We start from the raw sequence: 18309 nt of genomic DNA, 5'->3' as shown, positions 1-18309 counted from the left end.
AGGTTGGAGCCAGATATCTGAAGAACACTAGGGAACAACTCACCCCCTGTCAAATGAGATGACCCATAAGAAATGCATAGGAGCCATGCAGCCGGCTCCTGGGAGAAGCCACCCCCTCTGGAAGAGACAGCACTGAAAGGTGCCAGCCCCACGTATGTCCCACCCTGTCATTCTCCTCCACACCAGGACCCCCTCACCACTGGGAGGAAAAGATGCCATAAAAGATGGAGGCCCCCACTCCAGTCTCAGGTCGAAGAATAGACATGTCCTGCAGGACACTAGAGGTCCGGCCACCTTCAGGCCCTGGACACCGCAGGTCAGCCTTCAGGAAGGTCGTCCACCTCTTCTGGAGTGTCCTCCGTCCCCCAAGGTCCCCCTGGGGTGAAAAGAGCATGTGCGTTTCTCTTTAGAAGACAAACATTGTAGGGAGAATGTAGAGACCAATGCGAGTTTCCCCCAGACAAGGACAGATGGAGAGACAGACGCATAAAAATGCAATGTAGAGATACAGACAGTTAGCAGTTGGGAATGATACAGGGGTAGACAGGGTCACAATGACAGGGACTAAGTTCATTGTTGCCCTTACGAAGTACTATACTATGTGCTTTACATACCTTATCTTAGGTAGGCCTCAAAACAACCCTTATAACTAGGCATTTTCAATATCCTCATCTATAAGGATGCTAAAGAACCTGCCCCAAGTCACAGAGGCAGGAAGTGGTGGAGCAGGGTTTGGAGCCCAGATCTGTCAACAATACCCACCTTTCACCTCTACACCTCCTAGGGACACTGTGTCAAAAGGGTAGTTATGGAGTTAAAGGGGCTAGAGCCCTTTCCCGATACTCTTCAAGCTCCCAGAAAATAAGTCAAGACAGGGAAAATGGAGACAGAGGAGAAATGTAAAGACCAAGACCCAGAGAAGAAAAGACAGATACCAGGCAGAGCAGGAGACAACAGACAGACAGCTGGGATCGGAGTCTCACCGCACACACACGGGCCACCCGAGGAACTTTAAGGTGCTCGTCTGAGTCAAAGGCTTGAGAAGTCTCCATAAAGAAGAAGTAGATTTCCTTGTCTCCATCTTTATCTCCCCACTCAGCTGGCCTCAAGTCCATGGCTGCGACAAAGGCTGGAGCTGGGGAGACCTGTGGCCTCAGATCCCACAGACTCAGTGAGGGGCCACCCAGCCTCCACCCACCTTCTCTGTCCCCAAAGGCCCCCTCTTCCTCTCCCCACCGTTAAGCCAGGATGGCAAGGTCTCCGTCCGAATCCAATCCTCAGCACGGCCCTCAGCCCGGGAGATAATGGGCTCCGTCCCCAGGAAGTTTCTCACAGTGGCAGCATAGAGAACCTCCCCTGCAGGGAGAAAGGGAGGAGATGAGCTGTGAGACCTGCTGAAGGATGCAAAAGGGGCGGCAGGCAGAGCAGGGATAAAGCAGGGGTAGGAACTCTCAGGGGCTGAGGGCCCATTAAGTTCAGGGCACTGCTAAGCACAGGAGAGGATTCCCTCATTTAAAATCATCCTGGATATAAAGTGCTCCAGGGCAGATTGGGGGACTAGTGTTTAGAGGAAAGTGCCAGAATGTTAATGTATATGAAGTGAGAATGAAAGCTGCCCTTGTATCCCGAACAGTGTGGCTCAATGGGTGAGCATCGAGCCATGAACCAGGAGGTCACAGTTCAATTCCTGATGAGGGCACTTGCCTGGGTTGTGGGCTTGATCCCCAATAGGGCATGTGCAGGAGGCAGCCAATCAGTGTTTCTCCCTCATCACTGATGCTTCTAGCTCTCTCTCCCTTTCTCCTTTCCTCTCTCCGAAACCGATATATAAAGAAGAAAGCTACCCTTGTGGAAGTCAGGCTGTTTGGTTGGTTTGCTTGTGTTGTCTTTGTTTTAGGGATTTCTCTACCCTGTAATATACTAATTACTAGAGGCCTGGTGCACAAAAATTTTTGCACTCGGGGGGCGGCGGGTCCCTCAACCAAGCCTGTGCCCTCTCGCAGTCTGGGACCCCTCGGGAGATAACGACCTGCTTGCTTAGGCCTGCTCCCGGGTGGCAGAGGGCAGGCCTAATCCCTAGGTGCAGCCCCTGGTCGGGCTCAGAGCAGGGCCGATTGGGGAGTTGGGGCTCCGCCCCCTGTCATGCACAGAGCAGGGCGGATCGGGAGGTTGCGATGCCACCCCTAGTCACGCTCAGGATAGAGCTGATTGGGGGGGTTGGGGCACTGCCCCATGTCACACTCAAGGCAGAGTTGATGGGGAGGTTGCGGCGCTACCCCCCGTCACGCACAGAGCAGGGCCAATCAGGGGGGTTGGGGCACCGCCCCCTGTCACACACAGAGCAGGGCGGATCAGGGGGTTGGGGCACCGCACCCTGTCACACACAGAGCAGGGCGGATCAGGGGGTTGGGGCACCGCACCCTGTCACACTCAGGGCAGGGCCGATGGGGGGGTTATGGCTCTACCTCATCACACACAGAGCAGGGCCTGTGTGTGGGGGGGGGGGGGGAGATTTGGGGCACTGCCCTCTATCACCCACAGAGCAGGGCCGATCAGGGGATTGGGGCACCACACCCTGTCACACACAGAGCAGGGTGGATCAGGGGGTTGGGGCACTCCCCCGTCACACTCAGGGCAGGGCTGATGGGGAGGTTGCAGCTCCACCCCATCACACACAAAGCAGCAGGGCGATCAGGGGGTTGGGGAGCTAGCCCCTATCAGGCACAGAGCAGGGCTGATCAGGGGGTTGGGGCGCCTTCCCCTGTCAGGAACAGAACAGGGCAGATAGGGAGGTTGTGGCCCCACCCCCTGTCACACACAGAGCCGCAGGGCGATCAGGGGGTTTGGGCGCTGCCCCCTGTCACGTGATCCCGGTGCTGGGAGGCATATTACCCTTTTACTATATAGAATAGAGGCCTGGTGCACGGGTGGAGGCCGGCTGGTTTGACCTAAAGGGTGTCCTGGATCAGGGTGGGGGTCCCACTTGGGTGCCTGGCCAGCCTGGGTGAGGGGCTGATGGCTGTTTGCATCTGGTCACACCCCATTCAGGGTGGGGGTCCCCACTGGGGTGCCTGGCCAGTCTGGGTGAGGGGCTGAGGGGTGTTTTCAGGCTGGTGGGTGACTGAAGCTCCCAACTGCTCCTTTTTTTCTTTTCTTTTTTTATTCTGGGCCAGCTTTAGCTCTGAGGCTTGGCTCCAGCTCTGAGGCCTCGGCTGCTGAAAGCAGGTATCTGGTTTGTTTGGGTTCTCTAATCGAAACACTGTTTCAACTCCAGCTTTGAAATCCTGGCTGACTGAAAGCAGGTTTCTGGGGTTTTGTTTAGCTTCTATATTTCTTACAATGTTTCAAACTGCAAGCTCAGAGGCTGGCAGTGGCAGGCGGGGAACCTTGGCTTCCTCCTGTTTGCTTCAGTGCATGGCTGCCGGCCACCAATTTGGCTGGCAGTTAATTTGCATATCGCCCTGATTAGCCAATGAGAAGGGTAGTGGAGGTATGGCTAATTACTATGTTTCTCTTTTATTAGATAGGATACTGCTACTCTTCAAGAAGGAGGTTAGCTTTCCAGCAAGTCCCAGTCTTACTTAAGTTCTCCCCCTGTGGTAAATGTCTGAAGGAACTAGCATTCTTTCTCAACATTAGTGGGTGTATACTGCTCTGGAACTAGTCACAACCTTAGGGAATACTAGCATCATTTGGGGACTTGATCGAGATGCAGATTCCTGGGTGAGAAGGGAGTGGTGCAGCTCTGGGCTGAATGTGAGAGCAGTATAGTCACTTGGAGTACCACTGCCAAGGGCTCAGACATGAGCCAGAGAAAATGATTCGGGGGAGTAAAAGGTCACAATCCCTCCTCCTCACAGTTTTGTGTATCACAGGGGACAGCAGTTCTGGAGAGAACAGAGTGGCATTACTTTATCACTTACTACATACAAGGCACTGTGCCAGGTGTTAAGCACATCAATGCCCCCAAGAACCCTCATCTGACTCTGTTTAATCAGATGGATACCAAGAAATGGGGATGCACAGATGTGTGCAGGAGCACAGAGGACAGCCCAGCCACATCTGACTGGGTAGCAGCATCTCAGAGGTGACATTATAGCCAGGTCTGAAGAAGGAGCATTTGCAAGGTAGAAGGGCTTCAGGGAGGACAATAAACATGTGGGGAGGAGGATGCCATGTCTAGGAATGTGGGCTACTCCCCAGGCTGAAGTGCCGATGGGATACAGGAGCTGACAGGCAAGCAAGCAGAGGTGCAGTTGGAGGTGCAGAGATGGGCACCCAACTATGATGACTCTGCTCTGCCAAAACCAGGAACATGGGCTTGATCTTACAGGTAAGAGCAAAACTGCAGAGATTTTCTTGAAGACAGGTGACATAATCAGTTTTGGTTTTTAAGAAGATAATGCTACTTAAGAGGCCATTCACACAGTGCAGGCAAGAGTGTAGTGCCTGAATTAAGGCAGGGGCAGAGGGAATGAAGGGACTGGACTTGGGAGATACTTCTGAGGTAGAGTCCATTAACAAGGTTTGAAAATCAATGGAGTATGAGGTGTGAAGAATGGAATAAAGTGTATCTCTAAGGTTTCCTGTTTAGAAGATGGATGATAGTAGATGGTGATATTATGAACCAGGAAATGACAGGAGAAGGCCTATAAAGGAGGTGGCTGAAGAAGTGAGCTTAATTGTTGGACATGCTAAGGTTGAAGAACCTTCAGGACATCTGGTCAGAGATATTGGAAGGCAATCAAACAGAAGGAGTCAGGCAGCAGGGCCACGTCAGGCTAACTGGGAGTCATGCTTCAGTCATGACGTAAACATCGCAGATAGGAAAAGCAAGAAGAGAGCCCTAGGACACCACCCTCTAAGGCAGTGGTCGGCATACTGCAGCTCGCGAGCCACATGCGGCTCTTTGGCCCCTTGAGTGTGGCTCTTCCACAAAATACCATCTGCAGGCACACACAGACAGTGGGATGGAAACTTCGTGGCCCATGCGCAGAAGTCAGTATTTTGTGGAAGAGCCCCACTCAAGGGGCCAAAGAGCCGCATGTGGCTCACGAGCTGCAGTTTGCCGACCACTGCTAAGGGGGGAAGCTACTGAAGGCAACTCAGAAGATCAAGTCAGAGAGGATGGAGAAGCAAGTGAGGCTGGTGTGCCAGAAGTCAATGCACAGAAACCCCAGCAGGAGCCATGGGGCTCACCCACTCAGAGTAGCTATAGAGTAGAGCCACTACAGGGAAAACAGTCATGATGGAGTAAAGCTTCATGCCCCAGGCACCAGAAAGATCACCACGATATTAAAAACATTATGCAGAGCAAAATAGAGTAAGGAGCCCTCAGAAGGCAACAGTGGAGGGTTAGAAACAGTGGAGGGGCGGGGAGGGGAGGGGTGACTATACTTTCTCTTGTGATTTGTGTTTAGGATAAGAATCCAAGCATGTTGGAGCCAGGGAGTTTGGGTTTGAACCCTGAATGCTTACTGGTTGTATGATCTTGAGCAAATTAACCTTCCTAAGCCTCAGGTTCCTCAGAGCAGTGCTGAGTCTTAAATGAGATAAACACAGAGCCCAGGTGGGGCCTGGCCCAGGGCTGGCATTCAATACATGTTGGGGATAGCTCCTTATGAACTCTCAAGGGGCCATGTGCTTCAATTGTTGCCTGAGGTGGAAGGATTTAAAAAATGGCATTTATTTCCTTGCAGTGGTTTCAGGAGGGAGAAACCAGGTTTGGGGCACAAGTCCTGGTACCAAATGGAGCAGCAAATTAGCCAGTCCTCTGTATTTCCAAGGGAAAATAAAAGTTGATAAAGAAGCCAAAGTTGGAATGAAAATTTCCCTAAGAGAGTTGTAAATAAAACACTCTAAAACCAAAAGTGTGGTAGAAGTTGTGTCATGGATAACCTGAGAATGGAGGGAGATGTTGTGGAGACAGTTATAAATATGTTGGCAGCATGGTTTGGGGTACGTGTGTGTAGACAATCATAAGTATTCTGCAAACAGTAAAGGACCTCTGTTAACCATGCAACGACCTAATGATAGATAAAGGTGAAGGGTTCAAAACTTTCTAGCAGATCACCAAGGGTACTCAGCAATTCTGGAGCCTAGATTGCTGAGGAGCACACTCAGGATGGAATAGCAGAGGATCACTGACACTAAGGGACTACAAAAGGGATCAGACACTTTGGGAGGAAATAGCATGGTTTCAGGTGTACCAAGGAACTTGCAACAGTCTTACAAACACAGAGAAAGAACAGCAAGCATCAGTTAATGAAGGGAAGAATCTACAGAGGAAACAGGATCACCCCATGTCCTAGATTCTCCGGGACAGTCTCACTTCCAAGTATTTTGCTGCACTGTCCATATAATACAATATTCCTGAATGAGCAGTTTTTGGTGGATTATTACTGAATGCATCAAGTCAGTAGACATTAAAATATACATTTCCTACTGACAAAAGATGATGTGTAAAAGAGAAAGATGCCCACAGTGTTGAGTTTAGGGAACAAGCTGGTTAGAACAAAACACTGGGTACAATTCAACCCGACGTTTCAAGATATGTATACATGTCTGCAGATGTAGAAAAGATTGTTGAAGGAGCTATAGCTCTACAGTGTTAATGAAGTTTGTTTCTGACTAATGAAATTATAAGTGATTTTCATTTTCTCCTGTATACTTCTTGTGTTCATTGAATGGTTTTTATAGTTTGCATCACTTAATTTTATAATCCAATAAATGGAGATATTTTCATTTTGATAATACAAAAAAAAAGATTGAAAGTTGTAAAAGATGAAGAATCACAATTATTTGTGGAAGTCAATCCACATCTCTACCTGCCCAGATGTAAGCCTGTGAGCACAGGCTTCCCAGATGTGTTAGAACATAACACTGATAGACTAGGGTAAGTGTCATGGCAATGAACATTTCACTCCCCTGGGGTTTCAAGTTTTCCCTTTCTTATCAAAATGCTCACCTTTAGAAATTTACAATAGAAGTTATCATTCATTAGCTTTAAAAACAATTTTAAACAGCCCTAGCTAGCTTAGCTCAATGGATAGAACATAAGCTTGGGAACTGAAGAGTACCGGGTTCGATTCCGGTCAAGGGAACATGCCCCGGTTGCAGGCTTGATCCCCAGTGGGGAACATGCAGGAAGCAGCCAGTCGATGATTCTCTCTCATCATTGATGTTTCTATCCCTCTTGACCTCCCCCTTCCTCTCTGAAATCAATAAAAATATATTTAAAAAACAAAACGATTTTAAACATATCCTGGCTTCTTTCCTCCACTTCCTTTTCTTCTCATGATCAGAGCTTTACAGGTTAAATAGCTGCTACCCTAATAGCCTACATTTCCTTATCTAAAGATTGGGGCAGCTAGATAATTTTCTTTAAAAACACAGTCTATTATCAGGCCATAATTAGGTAGTTGGAGATGTGTCATTTACCTTTTCCTCTGTTGACCTGACCGTATAGCTGTCCTGTTTCAGTGTGTGAATGCTAGCCTTGGGGCAGATACACCTGGATTTAAGAGGTGGGGTGGTAGCGCCCAGTGCATCTGAAACGTTTGCAGTATTCCTTGGAAGATGCAGTAACACAAGACACAATGAGACCAAAATAAAATGATATAAACTCAGGACAGGGTCCTAAAGAGAAAGAGCAAAGCTCTCTCCCTCTGCTCTTCTTGATAAAACCTCCTCTTTTTTTTTTTTAATAGGATGTGATAGGAAGACCAGAGATGACTGCTATCTCTAGGTTAGGTACCTGGATGGGAAAGCACTCAGTGGAGGGGACACTGATGAAGGAGCAGGTTTGGGGGAGGTGAGTGAAGATGATGAGCTTTGGGACATGCTGATTTTGAGACTCCTATGGGACATTCAAATGGAGATGTCTGGAAGGCAGCTGGATGTGTGGTCTGTAGCTTCAGATAAGGTCTGGGAGGCATCAGGAGGCAGTGAAAACAGAATCCACAGGGCTGGTTGAGATCATAACCACACAGACTGAGAACAGAAGAGAATCCTGCAGGGAAATCTAATGAGCCACAACACTGATGAGCAGAAGATAAAGACCCTACAAAGGACATTAGGAAGGAACTGCTGATGTTTTAGGCTAGGGGTGGGCAACCTTTTTGTGAGTGCGTGCCAAAACCAGCAAAATCTCTGACTCAAAATTCTTCTGCGTGCCAACCCTAATTTTTTGAGAACATGTGATGCCTACCTGATATCTCTTAAGGTGCACGTATATGAAGAACCTTGAAGAAATAATAAAATTTATTCGAGCGACAAAAACACAGTATATGATGATGAAAAATACATTTATTTTTTAATGTATACATGTACACTGATAGTCCGACAGAAAACTTTATGACTCCATTTGATATTATCAGTGGGACTTTTGCTGCTGCATCACTGATGACAGAGATTTTACATCAGGTTTATATTTCGTGACCTTCAGAGATATGCACGAGCTACTACTTTCATCCGTCAAGCTACACCTATTATGAGATTTAACAAAATTTATCACTGAGAACAAAGATTCACAAGTGTATGTGGATGAAAACATGGAGAGTAACACTGGTGCAAAGGTTTTTAAACAGAAAACATTTTCTGGAATGGCATTCCAAGTCCTCAGTAGTTCGTTTTTGACACTTCTCTCTGATACTCCTGTCTCTAATCGCTTTTTTTCAATGTTTTCCAAGTCAACTCTAAGGTCAATAAATTTCTGCTTCCAAATTAAGATACTCTGAAATTCAATCAACTGCATTTCAAAGTCAGCCATGTCTAGCCATGAAAACATTTGTAAGTTTAGTTCCTCCAGTTTCATGCTGTCTGGAAACCTCATGAATTTTGATGTCTCTTCCAGTTCTCTGAATTTCGCAAATCTGGAGAAGAACTGCTCAATAGTTGAATTGATGATGTTTAAAAACAGCTTTTGAAGGCTTTGACAGTCTGTTCGGTCATCTTTTGGGAGGTCTTTGATGTGCCTCTTGAGGTTTGGGAAATATCTAAATCTCTCACTATCCACATCCCTCTTAAAAACTTCCAATTTCTTTTCAAAAGCCTTTATGTAACCAAACATCCCAACAGGTGTCTTGCCTGTTCATTGTAATTTAACATTTAAGTCATTCAAATTTTCACAAAAATTGTAAATGGAAGGTTATACGAGAGGGTTTCGCGTGTCAGCAAAAGTTACTGGCGTACCATCTTTGGAACGCGTGCCAGGGGTTGCCCACCCCTGATTTAGGCTAATGTGAATGTTACTGTCAAAATATCTTACAACATTTCCAAATCTGAACAGTGCAAATAGAGACACTGAGATCATTTTGTTAATTTTATCTAACTGCAGTATACATAAATGTCGTATTTGAAGACATGATTTTGGAGGCTTTTCCCAAAAGAAATACAAATACCAATAAACAAATGAAAAATTGTTCAGTCTCACTAACAGAGATATAAGTAAAAAAATACATCAAATTAGCCTTTGGAGGAAGTCGCTGTTTGTATGCTTTATTAAGTATATCACTTGGGACTGACAAGGATGCAGTGAGACAGGCCCTCTCACCACAGTTGGTTGAGCTAAATAGAAAGGAATTTAGATAAACCTATCGAGCACCGTAAAAACCTTTACACCCTTTGGCCGTGCAAGTCTACTTTTTGGATTTACTCATATGCAATTAATGACATTTATGTGAAGAACTTATGTAAAAAGATTTCTCCTACAATATTATTCATAAAAACAATAGTTTTTAAATCTGAATGTATAATTTTATAGGAATAATTAAATTGTGCTATGCAATATTTATATGATGGAATAAATGTTAGTCTCTAGAAATCATGTTTTGAATAATTAATTTCTATAACAAGAAAATGTTTAGTATGCAATACTAAGTGAAATTTGCATAATAATTCCAATTTATTATAAATACACACACAGACAGACACAGAAAAGGTAGTTTAAGATAATAGTAATTACCTGGTAATCATTGAATTGCAAATAAACCTTTCACTTTCTTCTTTAACATTTCTACATTTTCTCATCTTTTTACAATGCACATTGTAATTTTTATCATTTAAAATGTTATTTTATTATATTAATAAATATTATAGTCTAATAATATTTTCATTACTAAAACTTTTTATTTTAAAATACCTCTATTATCTTTAAGGACATTTTTATATCTCGTAACTAGGAATTTTGGTTCTAGTTCCAACCTAATGTTGACACTATTTCTATTTCACTGTTTTCAAAACAGAGGATAGCAGGGCAAAATGGATCAACATTGAAAGTTCCAACTAAATACTGGCACATATTCAGATCAAGGAAAATTTTAAATTAGAACCCTATAAATTTTACAACTTGACAGAAAAATTTATATTGGTATTGACTATGACATGGAAATGAGACAGAAAGAGACATGGAGGTTGTATGTTAACTGTCTGAAGCTAGTCATTCTAAACTCTTAGAAAGTGATTTCTGATCACTTCCATCAATTATCAGATGAAAGCCAACATCATTATCTGGAAAAAAGACAACTTCATTATTTGGTAAAAAGAACTTGAAATCTTTTTGAAAATGTTACTCATTTTTGAAATTTTTCTTTGTCATGCAATGATCGTTATGAAATCTGTGCCATTGAACCACATGCTAATGCAAATTCACTGGCTGCTTGGAACACTGAGAAATTACAAGCAAAAGGATGAATGTACTTAAAGTTTACTGCTTGAAAAAAAAAAGTATGTTAAATGATTATCTTAGATTGTTGCAATTGAGACATCATGTTGTTGATAAGCAATTATGTAGAATCAAGACACATTCACAGGCCTGGCTGGTGTAGCTCAGTTGATTGAGCACCATCCCATGTACCAAATGGTCCCCGGTTTGATTCCCACTCAGGACACATGCCTGGGGTTGCAGCCTTAATCCGCAGCAGCTGATTGTTTTGCTCTCACATTGATGTTTCTCTCTTTCTAAAAATCAATTTAAAATCTTATTTTTTGAAAAGAGATTCACAAACGGGAAATATCTGTAATACTCTCAACAACAACAAAATTTTTTTTAAAAAAGAGAGAAATTCACAACCACTGTCTTTCTTAATGTTCCCAATGACTGGCTCAGAATTTTGCCACACATGCTGATAAAAAGTCAAGAAAAATAAACCATTGGTTAAATATTTCAGTCAAATATATTTGAGTATAAAAAAGGTCTCATCAATATCAACTATACATGAATGATAGAAATGGCAACCCAAATATTGTATTTATTATATACATACTTATGTTCACTTTCAAAACATATCTTATTTCTTTTCAGAAAATGTAAGTCCTTAATTAAAGGACTAAAATTTATTTAATTTATATAGCTTTTATGACTTATTCTATGAAGTCTTAAATAAGAAAATTTTATTGTTAGATCCTACATTCCAATTTTTTTCATAAAATATTACGCAAAAGTATAGATAAAAATTAACTTTATAACAAAGTTCACAGCTAAAATCAGTGAAGAATGAAAAAACAGTATGATGAATGAGTCAACTAATTAGCTAGTTGGGAAAAATTAATTTAGGTCTCCATCTCATGTCATTCATCAAAATAAGTATTTAAAAATTCAAAATGTTAAGTGCTTGGGGAAAAAAATTTAAGAAAAAAGTTTTTATCTGCTCTTTAACTTCGCTTAAAAAATGTAATTAGAAAGGAAAATATGTAGATTGAAACCTTAATATCCCACCTGGTAATTGACCTAAGAAAGTAAGCAGAGGACTTATGAGAGAGGAAATAAAAATAGTACTAAAACATGAAAAATGTTCAACTTCACTAATATTCAAAGAAATACAAATTAAAACAAGGTACTATTTTTAGTCTCAACAATCTTTTTTTTCCTTTTTTTAGACTAGTTTATTGGTTTGGAGAGAGAGAGAGAGGGAGAGAGAGAGAAAAAAAAAACATCGAAGTGAGAGCACATAAATTGCCTCCAGCAAAACGTTACCAGGTATCCAGACTGCAACGTAGGCCTGTGCCCTTCACCACGAATCCAATCCATTGCCTCCTGTTGAACAGGGTGACACCCAACCAACTGAACCACATCAGTCAGGACTCAAAGATCTTTTAAAGTGACAACAATATATTTTGGTGAAATTTATGTGAGAAAAAAAGCACTCTCATTTACTGCTGATTTAGGCTGTAAATTGGTACACTCTTTCTAAAAACCCAATTAGCAACAGATAATGAGCCATAAAATGCTTACACCCTTTGGTATAGTTATCACTTTCCAGAAATCTTAAGGAGACAATCTAAAATAAGGACAAATATTTATACACAAAAATGTTCATTACAGTATTAATGGATAATAGCAAAAACTTAAACTAAATAAAATTTATTTATAGAAATTATTTGGAGTTGCTTCATTAAATTACTGTATGTTTACAGGATGAGTAATAGCATGATGTCATTAAAAATTCTCTTTACAAAGAATTTTTAAATTTGCCCTAACTGGTTTGGCTCAGTGGATAGAGCGTCGGCCTGCAGACCGAGAGGTCCCAGGTTCGATTCCGGTCAAGGGCATGTACCTTGGTTGCGGGCACATCCCCAGTGGGAGGTGTGCAGGAGGCAGCTGATTGTTGTTTCTCTCTCATCGATGTTTCTAACTCTCTGTCCCTCTCCCTTCCTCTCTGTAAAAAATCAATAAAATATTTAAAAAAAAAAAAAAGAATTTTTAAATTATACAAAAATGCCTATGATATAAAGTTACATAACAAAATTCAAAATTATACCCATGTAGCACGACATTTAAAAGTTTTATAATATGCACACACATAAAATTTCTACTAATCCGATTGTTTTACACTATCATGAGAAAATGGCTAGATCCTCACTGAATTTGGAGGGTGCATGTGGAGTCCTCTCAACTAAAATACATGCTGTGTGGGGCACAAACAATTCACTTTGTGGCTACCGAAGAATTAAGCAGTCACTCTCCAGAAAGAACTACTCAACACTTGAGCAACTGTATATGGCTTGTTCAAAGGAAGTAACAGCAGGAACTTACTGAATAGTCATTACAGACTCCTCTGAGCTACAAAGGACTGGCCAGTAAAATATGGGCTTGCATACACATTACAACAGGCTAAAAGGAAATATCTTAAAATATTAACAGTGGTTTTCTGAGTAGATACTCTAGACTTTTGCTAATATAGTAGCCACTATACACATGTGACTACTTACATTTAAACTGAAATTAAATACAACTCAAAACCCTTTCCTTTAGTCGTACCAGTCATATCTCAAGAGCTCAATAGCCACATGTAGCTAGTGGCTACTTTTGGACAGCAAAGATACAGAGCATTCCTATCATCACAAAAGTTCTTTTGAACAGTTCTGTTCTAGAAGACTTCATATGTTCTTTATACTTTTTCCAAGTGTATTACAATATGCATTGTAGCAGAGTCCCCTTATGAACAGAAATAAAATGGCGGGGGGGAGGGAATGAGGTTAGCAGAGGAAACACATTAGAGGTGCAGAGAACATACTCTCTAGGGAGAACCCAGGGAAATGGTTCTCGAGAAAAACAGGACACAGGCACGCTGGGGAGAAGAGGAAAGGCTAGAAAGAGACATGGGAATATTAGACATTCCTAGGAAAAGAAAGAAAGGACACAGAGATTCCAACAGCAGGGGTGGGGAAGGCAGCAATTATAGCAAGAAGTCACAGGTTCTTATCTCTCCCACTCACCAGCCATTACAGATGCTGATCGCTGAGCTGGTCCAAAAGGACATTTCCCCCGGCCACTCTCAATTCCTTCAACCTGCTGGAAACTGGACACGGCCTACAGACCAGAAGGGGCAATTGGCTTAGGGGTCATAGGATTCATGATGAAAATCACAAAGATGTTCAGATGAAGGAAAAGCCCAATTCCCATTCCTCTGCTACCTTCTCCATATTCCCAGTCTGTTCCTCCTGATTCCCCTGCCCATTCCTGCATTTCCCATCTCTGTCATCCCTTTTTCATTAGTTTATTCTTCTTCCTTCAATCCCCTAATACCTAACCACCACATGCTCTAATGAAGGAGCACCTACGATGGCCCTAGATGACAAGGAGAGGCAGAACGGCAGATCTTTCCTCTGAAATGCTGTATTGTAGGGTTTGCAACTGGCTGGAGAATGTGATACAGAACAAGGACGAGAGCAGGCCTGCTGAAGTCTGAAGCCCTTCAGAAGATTAAAGAAGAGACTGATACAGGACCATATGAAGCCCAGGAATCAAAAGAGAAGGACCATCCTTTCCCCACACCAACCCCAAGGATAAAAGATAGCACCAGAGTCAAGGATACAGAGAAGGGGGAAGAGAATCTGCTTCAGCTCAGGTCAGAATTTGAGGATTTGCGAATTTAATGCCTTCCTCATCCAGAGACTCCAAGAGGAATGACCTGGGTGTGGGAGAAGGGTGTAAGAGCCAGCCAGAAGTTACCTTAGCTAGGCATCATACACTAAGAGAGGCTTCAAGATAACTAAAAATAGAAATCAAGGATGATTCAACCTAGAGCTAATAGGAAATGTTAACTGTGGCTGGTTCGGAATCAAAGTTATGGCATGGAAGTGTCAGGATATCTCTGGCTCACTAACGAGTATGGACAGATGGTGTTGCTGGAACCTAATAACCTGGATGGTAGTTGGAGCTGCAATGCAGATATATGTCCCCTGAGTATAAGTACACTACTGGCCCATTCTGACTGCTCATGTGTTTGCTGTAATTGGCAAACAATATTTTATTTTATGGAGAGACTTGGATAAGGCCTGTTAAAATCAGATGTCATAGGAGATTCCCAAAAGTGAATACTGGGTCAAAGAGTTTTCTGGAATGGAGGACTAAGCACCTTACCTGTGTGGTAGTGGGAGCATCCTAGCCTGACGAGAAAGATGACAGTTCAGTAAGAGATCACCAAGTTGTGTGGGCACTTTAGGGACATGGTTAAAACCTGCTATGTCCCCTCTTACCTCAAGTATGGCAATAACCCCCTTTCTGCCACACTGCCATCCATCATCCTCAATTTATTCTACATATCCACCCCAGAATAATATTCCTAATCTATCCATCACTGATTTGACTAATTTTTGACAAAGAGAATGACAAAATGGCTCACCATTGCCTGGAGTAGAAACTCTTTAGCCCAAATTACTTATTTTCTAATACTTCTTAAAAGGAACTCTTTCTTCTAACCAAACCTGGATCACCTATTATTCCTAGAAAACATATTATGTTTTCCCATCTCTATGCCTGAAACTACTCCCTTACATTTCACCAAGGACAGAAAAGATGAGCCTTTTTTCAATTCTCATTCTCTTTAATATTTAGTTACTTTTTGCTACTTTTGACTCACTCCCCCCCCCCTTGAAATATTTTATTTCTTGACTTTCTTCAAATTATACCTTCCTAGAGTCCCTCCTCCTACATAATTGTTGTTTCTCTATCTCCTCTGGTTGTTTCTCTTCTTCTTTCTAGCCCCTAACTATGAACCCTAAAAAACATGTTCTTAGTCCTTTTCACATATAGTTTAATTATGTTGTCAGACAGACCTATGCAAATCATTCCTCTAACTCTCCAAGTCTCAGGTCTTCCAACTCTAGTCCACGTTTGCAATTGACTGCTAGACTTCCTCACAGAGATGGCTTATCAGACTCTTCAAACTCATCAAAACTAGTCCTCTTCCAGTTTCCCAAAATAGAATCATTATGTTATCTAGGTTTATAGCCTTAGAGCAAGTGAGCCTCCTATTAACTAAACAGGTTATGATTACTGTATGGTCAAAATTGCATTTAATAGGGTCTGAAAGGGGCAAGACCACTCTATTACATTCTTTCTCTGAATGTTGAGCTTCTTCATTGTATCATCATTATGTGAATGAGCACATCAGTTGTGGTTAAGGCAAGTCCCTTGGCTGAAAGCCAGAGCTAGGTAGGAAGGCTCTCACTAAGCTGTGGGGCTGGAATCCATCCTTCTGTCTTGGCAAAGGGGTGGGAGTGGGGGTGGGGGTGGGGGTGGGGAGAGATGGTCCCTGTTACATGAAACAGGTCAAATGTCACAAGAAATTGAAGCCAGGTAAGGTCTTCTGTACTGCAGGTTGGACTAAAGGGTGGGAGTAGTGGAGCAGAGCCAGACAAACCTGGGTTTGAATCTTGGCTCTGCCTCTGCTAGATATGTAATATTAGACATGGTACCTAACTTTTCTGAACTTATGTTTCACTGCCTGTAAAATGGAAGGAAATAACACCTAAATATTATAATGGGGTGATAAGAATTAAACTAAATCATGAATGTCAAATAACCAGACCCAAGTCTGGGATAAAGCAGATACTCAATTGAATGGGAAGACTTGTTGTAATGTAAGTCTAACATTTTTCTCTGTTAAATGCTGGAGTTCCCTCAACAAAACAAATTAAAACACTGACCTCCAAAAGCTAATGAGCTATCACTGAAGGGCAGCACTCCACGTGGCTGGAACTGATAGGTCCAGTGCTTGAACTTCCTTGTGTAAGAACCTTCATTTCTCTGAGCAAGCTGTTGTGTCTGGAGCAGCTAGCTAGTCAAAGCTCTCAGAAAATAGTTATGAATAGTCTCAAAGTCATCAGTCTGGAACATGAGAGTCTCAGAATTAAGGATAAGGCAAGAACTTTCTCAAGCAGATGGGAATGGGCAGATAGGATAAGACAGGCAGGAAAAAGCAGAATAGAGCATCCAGAATGTCTAGAGGGCAATATTGGTATGTGAATTGAAGGGTTAACACAGCTGATCTTTCTGTGCCCTATATTCTCCTAAAAGAAGCCTCAACAAAACAACAGTCCTTCCTTTCATGAGCCTGCTAGATAGAAGGTACAGAAAAAGAGCTGAAAGTCATGGGGCTGCAGAACACAGCCCCCTGATTTTACTCTGGGTGCTGATGTTCCTTGCGAGTGTCCAGGGGTCCAAGTCACGCCAATTCTGACAGGTATGTCCAGAGCATTTTCTGTCTGGATACCTAACATCCATTGGGGTCCCACCTCTGAGAGCCAAGGGAGAACAGAAGACCCTGGGAGATTAGCTGGGAGTAAATCTATTTTCGGTAAGCCATTGTTGATATTCCTACCCATGGGCTCCCTAAGCCTGCACAGACTCAAAAAGGACAAATATGGCAATGACAATTCTACTGCTACTTTGTGAGCTTTGTGAGGACTATAGGAAAACTAGAGACTCAATATTACCTGATAAAATATAGAGATTTTCAATACCACCTGCCCTAGGAAACCTTCCCAGGATGACAAGATGAGGGAGCTATCCACACCCAGCAGGGAGCCTATCATTTCCATTATGAAAAGGACTTGGCATAAGCCCAAGGATAGCCCACAGGGACTGGCTATATATTGAGTATATACAATTATAGCATTCTCAGCGAGAGATATGAGGATGGCCTTTAACAGAGAGAGGTTTGGAGATAAGCACTGACTAGACCTAGGTGGCAAGGATTACTGAAGATTTCAGAAGGGTGAAGTCAAGATTGAAGTTAAAGATCAGGGTCAGGAAAAGGCGTCATTGCACTCATTCCTATTGCTTCATGGAGTAGGAAGGGAAGACACCGGATGCAAAGGATGTGTGAGGTTTTCAATCATCCTAGGGCCTTGTCACAAAGGTGCTACCAGAGGACCAATGACTGACTACTGGATAACTGATGGGAAAAGATGAGGATTCAAAAACATCAAGACCCTTCCTGAGATATCACAGTCCCAGGGACTTTTGTCGCCAGGACCAGCCTAGATGTGATTAAGGGTAAATATGTCACAAGCCTGCCAGGGTGTGAGGGTGGAAATGCCAGGGCTTCAGCAGCAATGAACAGGACCTGGAAGAAAACATGGCTGACAGAGCAGCCACCTTGAAGGCAAGATCGATCCAGAGTATGGTGCCAGCAGATGCTAATTAGTGGGCAGTGACCTCAGAAGCCCATGAGAGGAGAGGGTCACAGCCCACGTACAGTGAAGTTGGCAGTGGATATGGGAGAAGATGGTCAGAGTTAAATGCCATGGGAGGAAGAAATAGGCATGGACAGTGCTGATTACGAAATGGACCCAGGCTCCTGGAGAAAGCATACATGGACAAGGGAAACGTGAGTTACTAGCTCTGAAGTTTCTCCTGGATTTCTCCTCTCCCCAGCTCAGCTAGCATCCCTAACTTCCTTCACTGTCCCACTACATCTCCCTTTAGACTTTGTATAACTTACCTTCTACAGACAACCTCCCTCCCCACCCTTTCGTACCTCCTCCAGTGGCAAAGGCTCCACCCAGTAAGGACATCCCTCA

The 18309-nt window shown here is 43.1% G+C and overlaps 1 protein-coding gene across 1 annotated transcript in view; it reads right to left on the bottom strand.

Annotated features, from left to right (window-relative positions):
* The window catches only part of LOC139019465 (semaphorin-4F-like), a 38294-nt gene that overhangs the window by 16062 nt on the left and 3923 nt on the right, over positions 1–18309 (bottom strand). Inside the window, 4 exon segments of the mRNA XM_070428483.1 lie at positions 198–376; positions 984–1135; positions 1237–1356; positions 13717–13810. Of these exon segments, the coding sequence (XP_070284584.1) occupies positions 198–376; positions 984–1135; positions 1237–1356; positions 13717–13810 (545 nt within the window).

The sequence above is a fragment of the Myotis yumanensis genome, unplaced genomic scaffold (genome assembly GCF_028538775.1).
Source record: "Myotis yumanensis isolate MYYU_CA2020_CCGP unplaced genomic scaffold, mMyoYum1.0.hap1 SCAF_11, whole genome shotgun sequence".
Lineage (NCBI taxonomy): Eukaryota > Metazoa > Chordata > Mammalia > Chiroptera > Vespertilionidae > Myotis > Myotis yumanensis.
The sequence above is the reverse complement of the archived record's forward strand: the minus strand, read 5'-3'. Positions and strand labels throughout refer to the sequence as shown.